Source organism: Aethalodelphis obliquidens, unplaced genomic scaffold (genome assembly GCF_003676395.1).
Source record: "Aethalodelphis obliquidens isolate GAN/ISIS:26980383/991018 unplaced genomic scaffold, ASM367639v1 scaffold21, whole genome shotgun sequence".
Lineage (NCBI taxonomy): Eukaryota > Metazoa > Chordata > Mammalia > Artiodactyla > Delphinidae > Aethalodelphis > Aethalodelphis obliquidens.
The window spans coordinates 15,604,186-15,625,308 of record NW_020837965.1 but is presented as its reverse complement, the minus strand read 5'-3'; the positions used below and the strand labels follow the sequence as shown (position 1 = coordinate 15,625,308).

The 21,123-nt window shown below is 37.1% G+C and overlaps 1 protein-coding gene across 5 annotated transcripts in view; it reads left to right on the top strand.

Moving 5' to 3' along the window:
- RPS6KA5 (ribosomal protein S6 kinase A5) overlaps positions 1 to 21,123 on the top strand; it is a 181,770-nt gene that overhangs the window by 99,635 nt on the left and 61,012 nt on the right. For 4 of the 5 annotated variants that reach the window (XM_027120332.1, XM_027120331.1, XM_027120333.1 and 1 more), the window contains 2 exons: positions 7,962 to 8,077; positions 11,093 to 11,200. The exons of the other annotated variant lie outside the window; for it this stretch is intronic. In XM_027120332.1, the coding sequence (XP_026976133.1) occupies positions 7,962 to 8,077; positions 11,093 to 11,200 (224 nt within the window). The remainder of the gene's footprint in view (positions 1 to 7,961; positions 8,078 to 11,092; positions 11,201 to 21,123) is intronic. 5 annotated transcript variants of the gene reach the window in all.

Below are 21,123 nucleotides of genomic sequence, written 5' to 3'. Positions count from 1 at the left end.
TCCTGAGTGGCATGTGACTTTTGCTAACCTCTTACAACTTCTCAGCCCTGCAGCCTTATCAACGTCGTCTTCCCTGTCTGAGGTGCCCACTTGTCCTACTGCCACTGAAAATCTATCAAATCTCTCCGGCTGCTGCAAACTCTCAGATTTTCTCCCCCGCTTCTTTCTTCTGCATCTTCAAAATTTCTGTGTCCAATTTGAAATGCCTATCAAATTGGTAGAAATTAAAGATAATGATAATATCAAGAGTTGGTGAGAACTTTGTTTTCTAAGGCATCCAGTCACTGTTAGTAGGGAATATACATGACCTTTTGGAGGAAGGTACCTGTAAACAATGGCAGCAGTTAATAAAATTAATATGTATGTATGTTGTGACTTAGGGTCAGAGTCTAAACAGCCATGATATCCGATGCATATGTGATCATAAACCAGATCCTTGGCTGGGGAAGAGTAGCTACAAAGAGCATTAGTGGGGCAAATGACAAACTTCGAACAGAGAGTATAGATTAGATAATAGTATTTTTATCATAAAGTTTCTGATATTGATAATTGTACTGTGGTTGTATGAAAGGGCATTCATTTTTTAGTATTTGCACACTGAAAGACATAGGAGCTTGATGTCCCCAACTTATTCACAGTTGGCTCAGGGGAATTACACAGAGAATACTAAGCCAATGAAGCAAAATATAAACAATTGGTGAATTTGCATACTGGTTATATGGGGATTACTTGTGCTGTTCTTGCAAATACTTTTTGTATGTTTGAAATTGTATCAAGATATTAAAAAAAAACCCATAGGTAAGGTATTATGATCTAGGAAAAGCTTTTTAAATAGGGCCCAGATACAATGGACAATTTTCACCAGCCTTCCTTGACTAAGGATATAATTCCAAGTTTTATACCACTATCCCTTATCATGTAAGCCTATGGAACAAGATTAGAGTATAATTTTTCCAAAACAGTGTTATCCAAGTTTGTAGCTTTGTCTGAAGTCATTATAGTAAATAATGAGAAAGATGTAAAGATGACATTTATTGTCCTGTATGTATTATTTCTCACAACTGAACATATGATGAGATTTGGACTGCAGGCAATTTGAGGTTCTACTCTCTGGCAAGAACCTAGAATGTAGCTCTTCGTGGTCAAATTCAGAGCCATCTGCTTTAACAGGAGGTGGGTTAAGATGAGAACTGCAGGGCAAGGCCAAGTACTGTTTTGGAGAAAACAGCCCTGGGCCCTCTCCTACAAGATATAAATTGACTTTCTTAAGTTCTATGTCAGCAATAATCTTAGGTTAGCACATTCTCAAAAAAGATGGAGACCCATTGTTTACTGTGGACATTAAAAAGAAATCTTAGTACAGCCCCCTAGGAATGTCTCCTTCTGAGTACTGTGACATTCTGATGAGCCCTCCAAAACTTGATCAAGAAAAGCATGTAAAAAAGAGAAACTTTATGACCAAATATATAGAATTATTGGCTCTAAGCCTTTCAGATATTTGAAGGTCAGGATAGTTGATTTTAAGACAGTTTTTCTGACAGTAACTAGCAATACCAGTTGCCCAGTGGGGCTGCTCCTGATAAATGATAGTAAAAACCATACCAGGAGGGGAAAAAGGGCAACCTATATAGCATTTTAAAAAATCACTGTTTTACAGTCAGACTGCCCATGTTCATAATCCTTATTCTCTCACTTAACAGATATGCAACTCTGGATAGTTTTTTTAACCTCTCTGGGTTTCACTATTTTCTAGAGATTACCTGTTTTCTCTGGGGATTATACTATTATTTTAATAGCACCAACTTCGTAGCATTGTTTATGAGGATCAAATTTGTTATCATATCCAAATAGAACAGGCACATAGAAAGTGCCCAATATCTCTAGTTGTTATTTCTTTGTCTAGTCTTAAAAGCAGTGAGCTGTGATGAGATACAGATTTTAAAGGAAGGCAGCCAAAACCCTGTTTTACATCGCTTAGTTCTTATCTGCCAGGAGCCCTTTCCCACTTACCGTGACTAACCTGGGTTACTAAGATGCTGCTTCTACACAAACGGCCGTAGCCAGGAGTGTAAACTGAGCCAACACCACTTAGTCCATTTTCGTTGTATGTCCACAGAGGCAAAAAGCCTCAGGAATATCAGTAAAAACTGGATACTCTCATGCTGTTTCTTATCATGAAGAGAATAAAAGCCATTGGCACTGGCTTAAAAAAAAACCCTCATGCTTGCAGTTTGTTGAGAAAGAAATTGACAAAGACCTGAGAAATCTAATTTCTAGAATTCTAATGGATCCATAATTTTGACAGGAAAGTATTCAGGGTAGATGAGTTGGCATGGACCAAGGCCCACCAGGCAGAGTAGATCTTAAATAATTCTCGTAGTAGACAGTTTCCACTCACGTGCTTTATTCCATCTGAATTTTTAAATAAGTCTTTTTTATGGAGAAATGTAATTTATGCCCAGGGGAAAGGGGTGGGATGGGGGGTAGGGGAAAGTGGATGTTCCATGAGTTATAAAGGTGAGAAGACTCTTCCTCTCAGATGTTAGTAATGATCTGGGTTTTCATTGATGTCTTTGACCATATTCATGCCACTGCTAACTCTATCCCGGAATCTGCCTGCATTCTTGATTCCAGTGTTCTCTTTCAAGAGAGTAAAAATTTTATATCAATAATTCAACTCAAATTGAATAATATCCCTGTAGTCTTTTCTAAATTTTGTTTTATTTGTTATGTCACTGCCTGGCTAAGTTGTTTTTAGTTTCAAGGCCAAGCCCAACCTTCCCCTAACAGAGTTGCTAGCTCTCTGGATAAATACAGAGGTGTAAAGAGACCAGAAATGCAGTTCCAGCACATCCTCAGTAGGCAGAGATCTTGTTAACAATGAAAACTTCATGCTCCATTTCACTTTTTAAAGCTCTGAACCTCACTAGTCCAGCTCTAAATACAGTAAGCTCCAGGACAGCTATGCCAAGCAAGGCCGGAAGTCAGGGAGAAGTGATCTAAATGCTCAGGAGAAATGGCGCTGGGTGCGTACGCTGTGATGATGAAGTTAATGGTGCTGGCGAGCTGTAAGACGCTACTCTCAGATGTTTCCCATGTGCTGGCAGTCCGCATTCATTGGTTTGTTTGTAAATAAACTTCATAGGCACTTTTCCATTCAGATTTTTAATGCTGTCTTTTGAGTGATGTTCTGAAAACTTTTTTGTCTTGTAACTCCTTGGAAAATCTGATAAAAGCTGTGGACCCTCTCTTGTCAGTAGAATGCACACATGCTTACATATACTTGAGAAAATTGTGCATAATTTCAAGGAATTTATATGCAACCTCCTCTTAATGATCTAACTGGCCATAAGAAATTTATCTTCCTTTTCCTAAAAGATTTCCAGAGGGCTCTTTTTTACCTTTTAACAGTCTTAGAATAATAATTCAAGATGGTGATGGTGATGATGATAACTACCATTTATTGAGCTTTTGCTATTTGTTAGACACTGTGCATTCCTCGTTTCCAAAGGTGAACTCTGGATCATCCCTTCCAGATTTGTCCTTCCTGCAGCCTTCCCCATCTCAGGTAACACCAATTCCATCTCTTCATGTGCTCAGGTAGGGCTGGGTCCTTACCACCACCAAGCTGTCACCTTTCTCCTAGGCTCCATCATCTCTCCTTGTTTACTGCAAGTGATCTCCCTACTTTCCCTCTTGAAAGTTAACACAGCAGCCAGAGTCATTGATCCTGTTAAAATGGAAGTCTTATCATACCACTGTTGTACTCAATCTTCCAGAGGCTTCTTATTTCATTCAGAGTAAAATCTGAAATCCTTACAACGGCCAGAAACCTCTGTGCTCTCCAGCTCCAGGGGCCACAAGAAAAAATAAAGAGAACCAAAAATGGTAAATAGGAAGGCTAATATGACAAACTCTAAATATGTACTTGCTCTCTTTTCTTTCAGCCTCTTTGAAAGACATAAATCTATATAAGGTAATAATTATAATGTGTTGTTGGATTTGTTAACATAGTTATACTATGTATAACAATAATAGCTCAAAAGGGAGGAAGAAAGAATAGAGCTATGTAGGAGAAATGTTTCTACATATCACTGGAATTAAGTTGGTATAAATCTGAAACTGTGATAATGTGTGTATGGTAAGCCATAGAGCAACCACTAAGAAAATAACTAAAAAAAGTGAAATTCATTAAAGAAATTAAAATGTTACACTAGAAAATATTTACTTAATGAAAAAGAAAGAAGTAAGGAGGAATAGAGGAACAAATAAAGATAGGAAATATGTAGAAAACAAAGAAGTAAAATAGCAAGACATAAGTCCAACTATATCAATAATAACATTAAATGTGAATGGATTAATCAGTACAATCAAAAGACAGAGATTGTCAGACGGGGGAAAGATTCAACTATATACTGTTTACAGGAGATACACTGTATATTCAAAGGTACAAACAGGTTAAAAAGAAAAAGGATAGGAAAAGATAAATCATGCAAACGGCAGCCACAAGAAAGCAGGAGCGGCTATACTAATATCAGACAAAATATACTTAACAAAAACGTATACTAGAGATAAAAATGGATACTTCATGATGGTAAAAGATTCTATGTTTATGGATTGAAAGTCTTTATATTACTAAGATGGCAATACTCCCCAAATTGATCTATAGATTTAACAGACCTCTCTCAAAATCCCAGCTTATTTTTTATGGAAATTGACAAAGTCATCCTAAAATTGTATGGAAAACTCAAGGAACTTTAGAATAGCTAAAACAATTTTGAAAAGGAAGAATTAAGTTGGAAGACTCACACTTTTAAAACTTACTACAAAGCTACAATAATCAAGAAGTGTGGCACTGGAATAAAGATAGACATATAGATAATAGATTAGAATTGAGAGTCCAGAAATAAACCCTCACATTTACTGTCAATTGATTTTTTGACAAGGGTGCCAATGAGGAAAGAACAGTCTTTTTAACTAATGGTGCTGGAACAGCTGGATAACCATATGCAAAAGTAGGAAATTGGGCCCATAACTCAAAACATACACAAAACTTAACTCAAAATGGATCAAAGATGAAAAGTAAGAACTAAACCTATAAATTTCTTAGAAGAAAACATAGGGGTAAATTTTTGTGACCTTGGTTTTGGCAGTGATTTCTTAAATGTGACATCAAAAGCACAAGCAACTGGGCTTCCCTGGTGGCGCAGTGGTTAAGAATCTGCCTGCCAATGCAGGGGACACGGGTTCAAGCCCTGGTCTGGCAAGATCCCACATGCCACAACTACTGAGCCTGTGCTCTAGAGCCCACGAGCCACAAGTACTGAAGCCTGCACACTTAGAGCCTGTGTTCCGCAACAAGAGAAGCCACCACAATGAGAAGCCCGTGCACCGCAATGAAGAGTAGCCCCCGCTCACTGCAACTAGAGAAAGCCTGCGCACAGACGAAGACCCAACTCAGCCAAAATATAAATAAATGAATAAATAAATAAATTTTAAAAAAAAAGCACAAGCAACTAAAGGAGAAACATAAATTGGGATTTCTGCGGGGGGAGTGTGTGAAAATATTTTAAAATTGAATGTGGTGATGGCTGCACAACTCTGAATATACTAAAAACCATTGAATTTTACACTTCAAATTGGTGAATTTCATGGTATGTGAATTATATTGTGAGGAAAAAACCAAAAGGGGCAAAAAAGAAAAAACCCTTAATAGACGTTTCACAAAAGAAGATACAGAAATGTCCAATAAGGCACAGAAAGATACTAAATACCATTATTATTCAGGAAAATGCAAATTAAAACCATAACGAGATACCACTACATACCAAACAAAACAACTAGAATTATAACAAGTGAGGGTTCTAGGTACTTATCTTACAGAGATTCCCACTAACCTCATATCCCTGCTATTGATAGAACTTACCCTGTAACACCACTCCAGGTATCGCAGCTCCTGCTGTTACAGTCCTTTGGCAGCCTATATATCTACCTTACCAATGTTGACAGCTTGGACCACTGGATAGAGTTGGCTGTTCAGCTTATAAAGTGTGCAACCCTGTACCTACAAATAAAGCATGTTTATTTTATGAATGTCAAGTCTTCACCTTGGGCTGTTGGTCTATTCTACAAGTAGGAAGCAGGTGACGATGTTGTTTTAGGTTTGTCTTCTTAGATTTGTAGTTAATTTTTCTTAGTCTCCCCAGTAAATGCAAACAAAACACTTTCTATGTTTCAAGAAACAATAATCTATAGTAGTTCTGATTTCCATTTTATAGATAAAGAACTAACACTGAGAGAGACTTTATTTGCTCAAGACAGGACACAGTGGAGCCATTGTCTAGTTCAGGTTTATTGATTATAAAGCCCAGGTTCTTTGGATTATATCAAGTTGCCTCAAAGACAGGAGTACATTGGGTTATTTTTTTTTTTTACAACTCACTTGCCTTTGAGTTTCAGAGTGATTTTTTTTTTTAAAGATGAATAGATTGATCATGACTTTAAAAAGCTCAGAGTTTAGCAGAGAAAGGAAGTATGCAAATAGACATTTTCAGTGCAGCAATATAATTGCAGTGGTATAAGTTTTTAATAAACACGGGGTAACGTAAAAGGAAGTGATCAACTCTGCTGGAGTGGTTATTGAAAATGAGATCATTAAGTAGGACATTCAAGGGTGTGTAGGAGTTTGTCAGTTGGTCAACTGACCTCTGAATGCCTATTTCTGTACCATGACTAACTATGGAAACCATATGCATAAACATCAGTATTAGATTTAAATAAGTGACTACTTAAAGGTAGAAAAAATTCACTGTTAGTTTGCAGGAATGCTGTGTTCCTTTACACCTTTTTAATAATTAGCTTTGTGTTAAGATATAATTAAAACCCTTGGCAAAATACGAAAGTCTTAAAAGGGCCGTGCTTTTTGCTGGCATGTGCTTTGCAAAATACTTTGCAAAACAACCAGCTTTTAGAGTTCTTTCATTCTGTTGCATCAGCTGTTTGGAATTTGAAAAACGGTCAAGATAAAAATTTGTGAGTTAATGAAGATTTTGCTTTGGTCTTTTATCAAATTGCGGTAAATTTGACAAATGAATATACTTGGGATACATGCTTTTCAGATTTTTTTTAGGAGAAAAGCTTTAATCTATAGCTGTGACTGTTTTCTAGGTGTACATTGTTTCTCACACACAAATGTTGTGTAAGATAGTAATGGTTAGTTTCTGATGAAACTATTATCAGTTTATCGATAAATGTCTTAGAGCCTATTATGAACACAGTTGTGGCTTATTCAGCTCCTAATTTATGTCTCACTGTAGCTTTTTTCTCTCTTATTTCATTATTCCTCTTGGGGTAAAATGGGCAAATTGAAAGGCAGATGGGAATCATTTAGTTTCAGGTGTTTTGGTTCAGCCCTGTTATGCTACTTCTACTTTCGAGTTCTGTGGAACCATATGAAGGCTACCTGCTGCCTAATAGACATTTTTAGAAGGGCTCTCCATAGACAATTCTGGAAAATAGGGAATCTGCTTAAAAATAGTGACCGGCCACTACTACAAAGGAAAGGCTGGGAGTTTTGTTTTGTTGTTTTCATTTTTTAGTTATTATGGTGGTTGATGTTTTGGTACTTTACAGCAAGTTAAGAAGTGTATGGTCATGGCAGAGGTTTCTGATATGCTGGATTTGGGAAAATTATTTTAAAATATGCAGATTTCATGTAATAGTTTTAAGAGTAATACTCTATGCAAATTCATTTGATTGTGGTTTAGGGTAGTCATTAACTTATGGAACTGTATTTATATGAATTTAGTAATATATTCTATATGAAACTATATACTAAGAATTGTACAAAAATAATGTATTAAAATCAATGCCTTATGGTTAATCCAAAGTGGTTAAAAGGAAATATTTCCTTTAGTTTATGTATACAAGTCAAAGACAGAAAAAATATATTTCATTTTTAGATTATATAAATGGTGGAGAACTTTTTACTCATCTTTCTCAAAGAGAGCGTTTCACAGAGCATGAGGTGCAGATCTATGTTGGAGAGATCGTGCTTGCCCTCGAACATCTCCACAAGGTAAGAGATGCTTAACCTTTGGGATTTCCTTTTTGTAAAAATCTAGTAACTGAGGTAATGATGGAGCTAAAAGAGCTAATGCGTTTACCTGTCATTGTCTTGGTGGAGATTGTGGAAGCACACTCATAGACCATTACCAATCTTTTCAATTTCATTGTTCCCTTTGTAAAAGTCTAATTTCCTTTTATAGTTTCTGGGTTGCAGATTAAAAAGGTAGAACCTGAGCATTTTTTTGGTTTTGTTCATGAAAAATTCTGATGCTTATTACAAAGTATCATCAGAATAAAGGATTTTCATTCTTAAAATAACCTTTAAGATGAACCCACAAGTCATAATATGTATTTCCTTAATTGTGACTTACTCCATTGCAGACTCTGCCTGTGCATCTTCGGAGTATGTTTCCCAATTAGCTTGGAATATTTGAAAGAAGCACTTACCTATGCTACCCAGCTATCCCCCTCTCCCACTCTCGCTTTCTTTTCCATTTGGTTCACCCCTAAGGTCCTCTCTTGCTCCCCCTCCCTCCCTCCTGCTCCGTTGCCTTCATGTGGCATGAACTCAGTTACTCAACTTTTTCAGTGGAATTCATATATGTATGTGATGCTGTTTGAACTCTATAAAATCGGTTTAAACTTTTAAAAAATATTACTTCAGGTACTATTAATCTTGATCCAAGAAATTTTGACTAAAAATATTTTTTTAATGAGGAAGCATTACTGTAGAAGCAAAGAGTCATTATGTAGACTAGGCTTGTGTGTATTTCCAAGAAATAGAAAGTACTAGAATAATTCTTATCAAAGTTGTGTGAGACCATAGGAGGATGACTCGAGTCGCTAAATTCGGATGATACAGGTACATCATAAAGCTGCTGTTTTTCTTTGTTATATATTCAGATGCTACACTAGATTACAGATTAAAGAAAGATGGAAGTGCTGATTATGGAGCATAAAAAAGAATGGAGAGAAATGAAGGAAAAAGGCAAGGAAAAAGGATGACATTTTCAAAGGGGCAGGGAGATTAGAATTGCAGGATGGCGGTAACGGATGGGAGAGGCTGTGAGAAAAGATGATGAGAAGATATAAGAAGGAAGGCATCAAGAAATGGGTAGATCTAGCCCAGAACAGGAACACAACTGGGCAGGTAGAGGGAGACAGGGTTCAGAAGAGGAATTCTAAGGAGAGTGAATGAAAAAACGTCTAAGAACAGGAGGGAAGCAGAGAAGGCTCTGGGGCGCAGGGCTGCAGTGCCATGGAGTGAAAGGAAGGGGAGTGTAAGGCGGGAGCTGAACTGAAGTGATAGGAACAGGCATCTGTATTCCTTCTGATAGAATTGGTGGTGTGGGGATGAACTTTATGCCTATGGTTATTTTTGTGGGGTATAAAGTAGTTAGGACATTTTTATACATGAGCCAAATTGGACCAGGGAATAGGCTGAAAAGCTTTGTTTTATGCTTAGGGGAATCAGATGTAATTTTTATAATATAAAAACGATGGTGGAAATCACCATAAATACCAGAGTAAACACAAACAAAATACAAAGCTCTGACAGGTAAGCTAGTAAATTCAGTTTTTGGTTAGTATGAAAACTGTTAATTCTGTTTCTTAAAGGGAAAATTCATGAACATTCATTATTATTAAAACAGGGTAATCAGAAACACAGAGGTAGAGAACATGATGAGTACAAGATATAAATGTAATTGATATAGAGGGAAGTATATAGCAGATTAGAGCTTAGCTAAATTTCTCTTAATCTGACTACCTAAAAAGATAAATACAAAGAGATATAACACAAAGCTAATAATGATAATCTTGATATAGCTACTAACACTGAGTTTCTCAGGAAGAGACAAAAACGGGGAGTTTACTTGGAAGTGATGAGGTAAAGCAGGTAGTAAATGACTTATTCCAAAAATCTTTTCCAAAGAGGTTGTTAAAAAAAAAGTCATACTGGTTGTTAGGTGCTTGTAAGGCTTCAAGTCAAATGTCTAACAGACTGTGCATTTACAATATATAATAATGTTTTAAAATATGAAAAAAAAAACCCACTGAGGTTCTTGGAAGAAAATTGCCTAGTGTTTTTCCTTGTGTAATTTTTTGTTTCAATTTTAAGAAAGCATCAAGAATCTTATTTTTCATATACTTAGTGTTGAGGAAAGCAGTGTTTCTAAGTTTAAAAACATTTAATTCGGGCTGACATAACATGGAACGTGGAATTCATGCATATCAAGTACTTCTTATATAACTTGGGTAGATTCATTTATGTCATAGAGCTGAAGTGTTTTACTATAAAACTTACATACAAAACAAAATAGAAGGATATTTAAATATCTAATTGATTTACATTGCTTATTTAGAACTAAAGATCAACTAAAATTAACCTGTGATCTTCAGCCTTCATGTTTAGGAGTGTATTATTCAACAAGCCTTTATTAATTACCTATTTGACATATGACACTGTGCTAGATACTAGGTAAATGCATAAAAAGTGAAAAAACAGAGTTTGGATATGGTTATATCAAGAGGAACAGGAAGTACCTAGAAAATATCAATTACTTTTATGTAAGTACGATGTAAATATAGATGCTATAGGAATAAAAACAAAGAAATGACCAGTGTGGGAAGTGGTTACTCAGGAAAGCCTTCTGAAGCCATTAGAAGTGATGGAGATGAATTGGCTAAGAAAGCACCTGAAGATCATCTGGAGTGAGGATGAAATCCATCAAGAACAGTGACCCAGGAAGAAGCAGTAGTCACAGTAGACCCAACAGAAGCTAGTCCGACAGGAATGTACCCTCATTATATGGAGCATGAAGACATGGTTGCAGAGGGAACCCAGCAGATAAACCCTGAGATGGAGGAATTTAGATTTGCCCCGACCTGTGACTAAGAGCCGTCATAGCACCCTGAGCAGGAGAATGCCTTTTTTTGGTTTGTTTTTAAGGTAGATAAGAAAGACTTTTCTAGTTTATTTTTTGGAAATTGTTATTTTAATATGCATATTTGTTTGTTTTTACAGTTGGGGATTATATACCGTGACATTAAGCTTGAGAATATTCTACTTGATTCTAATGGCCATGTGGTGCTGACAGATTTTGGTCTGAGTAAGGAGTTTGTGGCTGATGAAGTGAGTATTATATTTTAATTTGAAGTTAGTAAAACAGAATGTAAACAATGATGAAAAATGAGCTATAGAATGAGCGTTTAATGGGATAGTACTAAACAGATTATGGATTTTTGTACAAGTTTGCCCAGAGGAATATTTTGACATGGATAACTGTAAAGTTTTTAGTTTAAAATTACCATGGAACCATCCTGCTAGAATTCCAGTAATCCTTTTACGGATATAACAGAATTCCCCAGTTAAAAACAAAACAAAATTATGCATTTAACTTTCTCCATAAAATATAACTGAAATTTTAAAATAACGCTTTGGGCCTTTTAGGAAAATCGTGGCTTAGATAATAGCCAGTAAAGAATTACAAAACAAAGCACATACAGTTTACATTATAATTACAAGGTAGGACATGTCATGGTGGCTCTTTGAACTCACTTGACAAGAATAGCAAGGATCTACTAGACCTAATTTTTTAATAAACTTGCTGTTTTTTTGCCCATACAAACCAAAATGTAATAGCTAATGTACAGATTTTAAATATGAAGGACTTTGCGTTTTCAGCATTGATTAAAATTTGTTTATTGTTAAAGATTTATTTAATAACGTTTAAAATTGTACATTTATTAGTTGTAATTAGATACTATTTATGTAGCAGTTGTAATAAAAAGTACATTTTTACACTGCTAGTTTTTCAAGACAACTAAGTAATTTGAATGCCAGTTCCTTTCTATCCAAGAAATTATTGTTATAGTATACAGAATCACAGTTAAATTTTTGTAATAAAGGACTTCTTTACTGTAATTTGGGTTCCAAATTAGGTGTATCTATTTCTGATTGTTTGCTTTTTAGAATATTGCCAAAGCAGTCCTAGGTGAGTTAGATAAGTACTAAAATTATGAAAACAAAGGATCCCAATTTTTTCTCATATCTGTATTCAATCACTTATCAATAAATATTTATTGACCACTTCTACTATGCTAGATATTGGATAATACAGTGACAAAAGGGAAATGGTCTCTGCCTTCATGAACCTGAGGGTTTAACAATATGTTGATTATCTTTGATAGAAAAATCATAGTTATGAAAAAGATGAGATGAATTTTTGAGGATTTTTCTTCAAAGTTTGATTTTTCAAACTTTGTTAAAAATTTTAGTGGCAACTTGAAAAATGTGACAGCTGAAATATGTTGATGGTTGTTTCCTCACTAAACCCTACTACAAGTAAAAGTAAAGGCGTAAAATAGGCATATACTCAAAAGGGAGAGAGGAAAACAGCAACCAGATTCTGGAAGATGGACAGCAGAAATACTAGTTGTAACCGATGTAACACGCCTGAAACAGCTGAATCCTAAGCCAGTAATATGAGAATCCCCAAAGCAGGCTAATTTGCACCTCTGACCCCCAGAAAGGCTCAGGAATTGGGGGCACCAGGCATCGCTCAAAGCAAGAGTGCAGGACACAAGAGAATTAGTTGGAAGTCTATATAAGAAACAGGTACCCCCCAGATCTCAGATATACACTATCTCCGTAGGAAACCCTGCCTTTCTGACCCTCATGGAAAGCTGACAAGGTTAAATAGACAAAACTGTGGATTCAGGGACAAGGGGCACGGTTGAGGGAGAGGACACCGTCAAAGCTAGGGGGTGGCGTGAAGATTGCCACACTACACTGTGGAACTGCCATGGCCTCTTGCTGCCCCTTCCTTCTGAGAACGGTGGCTTCCTAGACAAGACCTGGGAGGATTCCTCTCTGAGAACTGAGAAAGAAATCTACAGATGCTGTCGGCTAGTGGTTTTGCCAGTGAACTGGCCCAGCCAGATCCCCCTGCAGTGATGCCTGCGGCTTAGCAAGCCCAGCCTATGCCGCAGAAGCACATTTGTGATGACGTCACAATTTCTCTTGATATTTTGATTTCATTGTATTTCAATATCATTAGTTTGCTCTGTCCTACAATATATGTAAAAACATTATTCTGAGAAGGGGTCTATTGGCTTCAACAGACTGTCAAAGGACCCTTGGCATGTAAAGATGGAGGACTCCCCCTGCATAGAGAGAGTTGGTGATCACTTTTTTCTCTCCCCGTGGAACCGCACGTACATTTACTCATTCACTTCATCAGTATTTGTTGAGAGACTTCTATCTGCTAGACATTAGGCTAGGTTCTGGTGATACTACAATGAAAGAATCAGTTCGTGAATCCTGTATTTCTGGACATGTGTGGCTCATCATTTGGCAGTAGGCAGAAACAGACTTTGGCACTGAGGAAGAGCAAAATGTTTGAAACCAAAGCAAGAGGTAAACAAAAATCAAACATGATCAGAATTGTTGGGTTTTAATACAGTAATACAAATTGGTCAGAACTGCTGGGTTACTGAATCAGCTGCGTCACGTCTCACAAGAGAGACTTGTGTTTTCTGCTGGTCAATTCAACAGCTATTCCTCAAGGGAATGAGGGGAATTCTTGTCGGATGCCACAGTTTTGGAGCAATTGGTTATTTAGGTGCAAAAATGAAACAATGGGATTCAATCTGAAGTGGAGAAGTAATTTATAGATTCCCTTATTCACAACGCAACCTAGCTGCATTTCATGTAATTATGTGTTGTAGTCATGTGTTATTAAGCCTTACAGTTTCATCTGTCTTCTCCCCTCAGACTACCAGCTCATTCTTCCTCTTAGCTGAAGAGGACATACTGGCTTGCTAGGCTTCAGGTTTAACTCTTAGGGCTCAAGTAGGGACTCTCCTTTTCTGAGTCCCCTAAAACTTGATCTAATGGTCCTTTGCTCCCCCCTTATTCCACCTGGCATCCGCTTAGCAAGTGTCCCTGCCTAGACCTATTGCACCTCAAAAATATTCCCATCCAACAATTTCTGTTTTGATTAGCTAGCATTCCTTTTTGGTTTCCCATGTCAGCCTGACTTACATCATTTCTTGGAATGAGCTTCTTTTTTGTCTATTCCTACGCTACCTCCTTCGTTTTCAGCTTAAACTTCACTTTGAGGAGTTTCCTCCCTGGTTTCCAGTTTATATAGGGAGATTATACATCTCTACCTCTATCTGTAACTTACCCCTCTTCTTTTCTACCTCTTCTTCTTCTGCTTGGACGCTTTCTGTCACCATTTAAGCAAGCCTAGTCTCTCCCATCTTAAGTGTTTAAAAATGGAGAGATGAGTGGATGAATGGACTGACTGATGAACAGCAAACAATCTCAGAATCCCCTATTCCCTTCTAGTTGTTGTCCTATGTTCTCCTTTGTCAGTATTTGTCTGTGCAGTCTATTACCCACAGGTCACTCACCCCTTAATCTACTCCAGTGTGGCTTGCACCTCCTACCAATTGACTGAACCTGTTCTTGCCAAGGCCACTATTGACCTCCATTTTAGGTTTTTTAATTTTATTTATTTTTGGCTGTGTTGGGTCTTTGTTGCTGCACGCGGGCTCCCTCTAGTATGGCGAGCGGGGGCTACTCTTTGTTGTGGTGTGTGGGCTTCTCACCACGGTGGCCTCTCTTGTTGCGGAGCACAGGCTCTACGTGCGCCAGCTTCAGTAGCTGTGGCACGTGGGCTCAGTAGTTGTGATGCACAGCCTCAGTAGTTGTGGCGCACGGGCTTAGTTGCTCCGCGCGGGCTTAGTTGCTCCGTGGCATGTGGGATCCCCCCGGACCAGGGCTCGAACCCGTGTCGCCTGCATTGGCAGGGGCATTCCTAACCACTGCGCCACCAGGCAAGTCCCTATTTTAGGTATTTTTGAGCCCTCACCTTACTTGACTACCTAGTGGTGTTGAACTGGAAATTGCGTCTCACCCTGGCTTCTGTGACGCCGTGCTCCCCTGCCTTTCCTTCTCTCTCTCGCTGTCTTTTGCAGGCTCTTTCTCTTCTACCTGAGGGTTCCTCACAGTTCAGTCCTAGGTACTCTACTCTTTTTATGCTTGCACTCTCTCCCTGTACGCTGGTGATTCCCAAATATACATGGCCAACCCTGACCGCTCCTCTGGGCTCCAGACCCAAACATGCCCCGAGTGTGTCTCCCCTTGACTCTCTCATACATCACACAAGCCCAGCATTTCCAAACCTGAATTAATATTCCCCCACCCAAATCTGCTTTTTCAGGTTATCACAGTTTTGTGTATTACAAATTCTGCTCTCATTTGATCTGAGAAATATTTCTATTTAATTTTCAGGAATTACTTTTTAGACATGTTTGAAGTTTCTACTCATGGTGTACTACTCATCTCTCTGTATATTTGTTAATAATTCAGCAAATGTTTATTGAGTACCTACTATGTGCCAGGTATTGTACTAGACCCTAGAAATATGGTGGTGAAAGAAACAAATTTCTTGCCCTCATGAGCCTAGATTTTAGAAGTATTCATCATTACCTCATATAATTATTTCTAGATTGTAATTTGCTAAACTAAATTGTATACTGGATAAAATTGATTTATTTTAGAAACCTTAACAATCTTTTATATGATAATGAGCACTATACAAATTTGATACTTTTACTGATATGTTCTTTTCTTAACCACATAATTTCACAAATCCCTTGTAATTCTGAGAATAAAAGAAGACATTTCTAAATATCTGCACACTGATATATGTTTTTCATAAGGTTTTTTGAGAATACAGTTCAGCAAACATTTGTTGAGTTCTTACTGTGAGTCAGTCTGCTAGGTATTGGATATATGGTTTTAACATTGAAGACTTTAAAGGCATTTTTCTAAAAAGGGCATCTGTTCTTGTTTATAAGAAAATAATGTCAAAGTGATACATTCATGTGTTATTAATTACCCTATACTTAACTATAGTATATGTATTCTGTGTTTTCATAATTTAACATTGAGCATTTGAAAAAATTCACAACAGGTTATTAACATGAATCCTCAGGTAGATAAATAAAAGTAGAAGAAAAATAACATCCCAACATTTAAAACAGAGGTAGCTAAGTTAATTATAACTCACTGACATGGTAGCTGTACTTAAAAGGAAAAGGCCTGTGCATTTTTCTTTCCAGAAAATAGAAAAATGCAATCTTTGCTCCGTTCAGATAATGTTATTCATTAATTAATTCTTTGAACATAGAAGAGGCATTTTAGTGTAGTGGAAAGAACACATATTGAAGTTAGAGGATCTTTTTCGGTTCTCCACTTCCTGGCTGTGTGACACTGGGCAAGTCACTTAGTCATTAACCCCTCTCAGTCTTGGTTTCTTCATCTGCAAAATAACATTTGTCATATCGAATTTATATAATTTTCATATGGATGCAATGAGTTAATGCTCATGAAAGTACTTTTTTAAAGTGTAAAGCACAATGTAAATATCAGTTTCCACTGGAAGAGGTACTATTCAGATTTCAGATGACTATGAGTAAAATTAAAACATACAAATGAGAATCTTAAGTTACTCTCCCATAATTTTCTTATTTGTAGGAAAGTTTTAAATTACATCTTTGTCTAATAAATGCCTAGTTTTTAAGGATTCTGCTGTTACAGTGTGCATGTCTCAAGATGCCTAGGTGAGGTTCAGGATCCATAAAGAGTGTGTTTGCATGAGGAGTCCGACAAGCCAACTGTCTAAGGCAGCTTTTTAGTTTCGTCCATCTCCCTTCCTGATGGATCCGTAGTGACTGACATCTATTCACGATTCTGTTCATTTGCATGTGCTCCTGAAGAGCCTGTTAAGTCTGTCAGTAAGTCCTATCAGTCATTTGCCAAAATCATGACTCTGGGATAATTCTAGTTATTTTAAGGTAAATATTGAGATGGAAGTGCTGGGAAAGTAGGAGACCTAGAAACCAGTCAGAGGGTTCTTCTGTGGCCCCTGTTTTTCCTCTACTCAAACAATATTACACAATATTCAGTTACTAATACCTACGCTTTAGCCATTTGTAAAGGTTTTGTCCACCAGATATCAGAGCAGATCCCCTGCCCTTGGACAGGAGGAGGGGGAGGGAGGCAGAGATGGCTTTGTCCTCAGGCGCCTCACAGATCCTTTTATAACTTTTCTTATGGGAGAAATTATTGGCTCAGGTAAGATTTATTCATATACTATTTCTTATCTTAAGGCAGGCTGAGTGCACAAGTTCAGTGGGCAGGTTTTATGTAAATTATGTCACAGGGCTAGCGGGGACAACTTTTGAATTGAGATTCTTTTCAGAGAAACTTCTACTGTAGATTCCATTTGTTCAAATTATGTTAAATATACTTTTAATTTACTTGAAAACAATATTTAGCCATCATATTCTATATTAATATAGGATATATTAATCTATAAACAATATATAAACCTATAAATAGATTATTTTAATCTATTTTCTAAGTGTCAGGGACTTTCAGACCCATAAGGGGAATTTAGCAAGAGACACCCTGGAATACTAACATTGCATAAATGTGATTAATAAATGTTTATACTTTCCAAATTTCTTTTTAAATGTTTTATATTATACAATATTTCAAATGTAATAAAAATACAGCAAATGATATAGCAGAATCTGTGCACCACTATTCACATATACAGTTATGGACAATTTGTGGTTTTTTTCCCATTCATTCAGCAAATATTGAGAGAACATCTACTGTGATCCAGGCACTGTTCTATCTAGGTGTTGGAATCCAGCAATTAACAAAATAGACAAAAATTTCCCCCCTAGGCAGATAATAACAAACAAGTAAAATATGTATGGACTATGTTAGATAATGGTAATTGACACAAAGACAAGTACAGGAGGAAAGAGAGATAGGAAGTAGCAGGGTGAGAGCAGCTTGGACTTTTAAATCAGGTGATCAGGAAAGGCTTCACTAAGAAGGTGACAGTTGAGTCAAGACTTGGAGAGAGCATGAGCCATATCAATATCCAGGAAAGAGATTTCTAGGTCGAGGGATCAGCCAGTGTTGAGGCCCTCGGGTGGGAATATGCCTGGGCTGTTTGTGAACAAAAAGGAGGTAAGTGTGGGTGTGTAGAGTGAGTGAGGATAGAGTAGTGGGAAAGAAGGATGTGGAGGTGGTCATCTGGAGGAAGGACTGTGCAGATCGTGCAGGGCATGGGAGACCACTGTAAGGACTATGGGTCCTCCGTGTGAAACGGGAGCCACTGGAGAGCTTTACGTAGAAGATGACAAGGCCTGAGTTATCTAAAAAGATTCTGTTTGCCAAGCATGATGGTCCTGTAGTGGGACAAATCTGGAAACTTGGAGACCAGTTAGGAAGCTGTTGCATTAACCCCAACAAGAGATGGCATTGATTTAGACCATGGGGTAGCAGAGGAGGTTGGAAGACATAGTCAGATTTTAGATATATTTTGACATTAGCGCTAATGAAATTTCCTGATGGCTTGAATATAGGGTGTGAGAGAACAAGAGGAATCAACAGTAGCTCCAAGGTTTGGGTCCAGAACAGCTGGAGGGATGAAGTTGCTGTCAACTAATATGCCGATGGGGAGGTTTTGGGTGGCTGGCGGAGTGCAGTTGAACCAGTTGAGTCTGAGATGTCTGTTAGACATACAGAGATGTTTAATAGGCAGTAGGATATATAAATGTGGAATTTGGGAGAGAAGTCTCATCTAGAGATAGGAATTTGGAATTTGCCAATATATAAGTAGTATTTAAAATCATGAAAATGAATGAGAATACCAACAGAGTTAAGTATAGATAGAAAAGAAAAAACGACAAAGGTATAAACTCTAGTTATTCCAACATTAAGAGAGTCAAGAGAGGAAGATAAACCAGCAAAGGAGACTGAGAAAAAGGGATGAGGAGGTTGGGAAGAAAACAGGCAAGTGTGTTGTCCCCGGAAGCTAAGTGAAGAAGTGTTTCAGGGATGAAAAATGATCAACTATATCAAATACTGTTGTTAGGTCAAGTAAGACACGGACTGAAAATTGAGCATTGGCTCAATTTAAACCTAAGAAGAGAGAGACTGGGGATAGATATATTGTCAGCCACAAATATAGAAAAAATGGTTTTCTTAAAACCACATTTAGCAGCACAGGTGCAGGCAAAGGTGGATGGTGGATTGAATTTAATCTTGTTTTAGTATCCTTACTTTATATATTACATCCATAAACAATATATACTGTTAGCTTGTGTTTCTAAAATGTACATAAATGGCATATTATATTGCAGATTGTTTTTTATTTGACTTATTTTTAAAATTTATTCAAGCTGATAAATAGGAATCTGTTTCATTCATTTTTGCTGCTCTATAATATTCTTTTATATGAATTATCTAGTTTATTTATCCATTCTGCTTCTGAGGTACATTGGTTTCTGTGTTTTCTCTATCACAGTGTTGCAATTTTTTTCTGATGTTATTGGTTTGTTGGAGTTCTTTAAATATTCCAGCTACCCATCCTTGATAATTATGCACTTTGTGAATTTCTTTTTCAGATCTTTTACTTGTCTTTAATGTGATTAATGGTGTTTTTGCCATTATCAGATTTGACATTTTAATGTAATCAAATTTACCAATCTCTTAAGATTTATATTCTTTGAATCTTTAAAAAAATTTTAAATTGTGGCAAAATACACATAATGTAAAAATTATCATCTTAATCGTTTTTAAGTGTACAGTTCAGTAGTGTTAACTGTATTCACATTTTTTATGCAACAGATCTCTAGAACTTTTTCATCTTGCAAAACTAAACTCTGTACCCATTGAACAACAACTCCCCATCTTCCCCTCCTCCTAGCCCCTGGCAACCACCATTCCTCTTTCTGTTTCTATGAGTTTGACTATTTTAGATACCTAATATACGTGGAATCATGCAGGATTTATCTTTTTGTGACTACTTACTTCAGTTAGGATAATGTCCTCAGTGTTTATCCATGTTGTGGCATGAGACAGGATTTCCATCTTTTTATAAGACTGAATAATATTTCATTGTATGTATGTACCACATTTTGTTTATCCATTCATCTACTGATGGACACTTGAGTTGCTTTTACTTATTGGCTGTTGTGAATAATGCTGCAGTGAACGTGAGTGTACAAGTATCTCTTTGAGGTCATTCTTTCAATTCTTTTGCATATATGCCCAGAAGTGGAATTGCTGGATCATGTGACAATTCTATTTTTAATTTTTTGAGGAACCTTCATACTGTTTTCCATAGAAGCTGCACCATTTTACATTCCCATTAACAGAGCACAAGTGTTCCAATTTCTCCACATCCTCACCTATACTTGTTATTTCTGCTTTTTTGATTGTGGCCCTCCTAATGAGCATGAAGTGATATCTCATAGTTTTAATTTGCATTTCTGTAATGACTAGTGATGTTGAGTCATCTTTTTATATGCTTATTAGCCATTTGTATACCATCTTTGGACGAATGTGTATTGAAGTCCTTTGCCTATTTTTTAATCAAATTTATTTGCTTTTTTGTTGTTGAGTTGTAGGAGTTCTTTATATATTCTGGATATTAACCCCCTATCAGATATATGGTTTGCAAACTTTTTCTCCCATTCTGTAGGTTGTCTTTTTACTTTGCTTGTTTCCTTTGATGCAAGGAAGTTTTAAATTTTTTTTTTTTTTTTTTTTTTTTTTTGCGTTACGTGGGCTTCTCACTGTTGTGGCCTCTCCCGGAGCACAGGCTCTGGACGCGCAGGCTCAGTGGCCATGGCTCACGGGCCTAGCCGCTCCACGGCATGTGGGATCTTCCCAGACCGGGGCACAAACCCGTGTCCCCTGCATCGGCAGGTGGACTCTCAACCACTGCGTCACCAGGGAAGCCCGGAAGTTTTAAATTTTAATGTCGACCCATTTGTCTGTTTTTGCTTTTGTTGCTGTGCTTTTGGTGTCAGACCCAAGAAATCACTGCCAAATCCAGCGTCATGAAGCTTTCCCCCTATGTTTTCTTCTAGTAGTTTTATAGTTTTAGGTTTTACATTTAGATCTTCAGTTCACTTTGAGTTAATTTTTGTATTTGGGGTAAGGTAAGATCC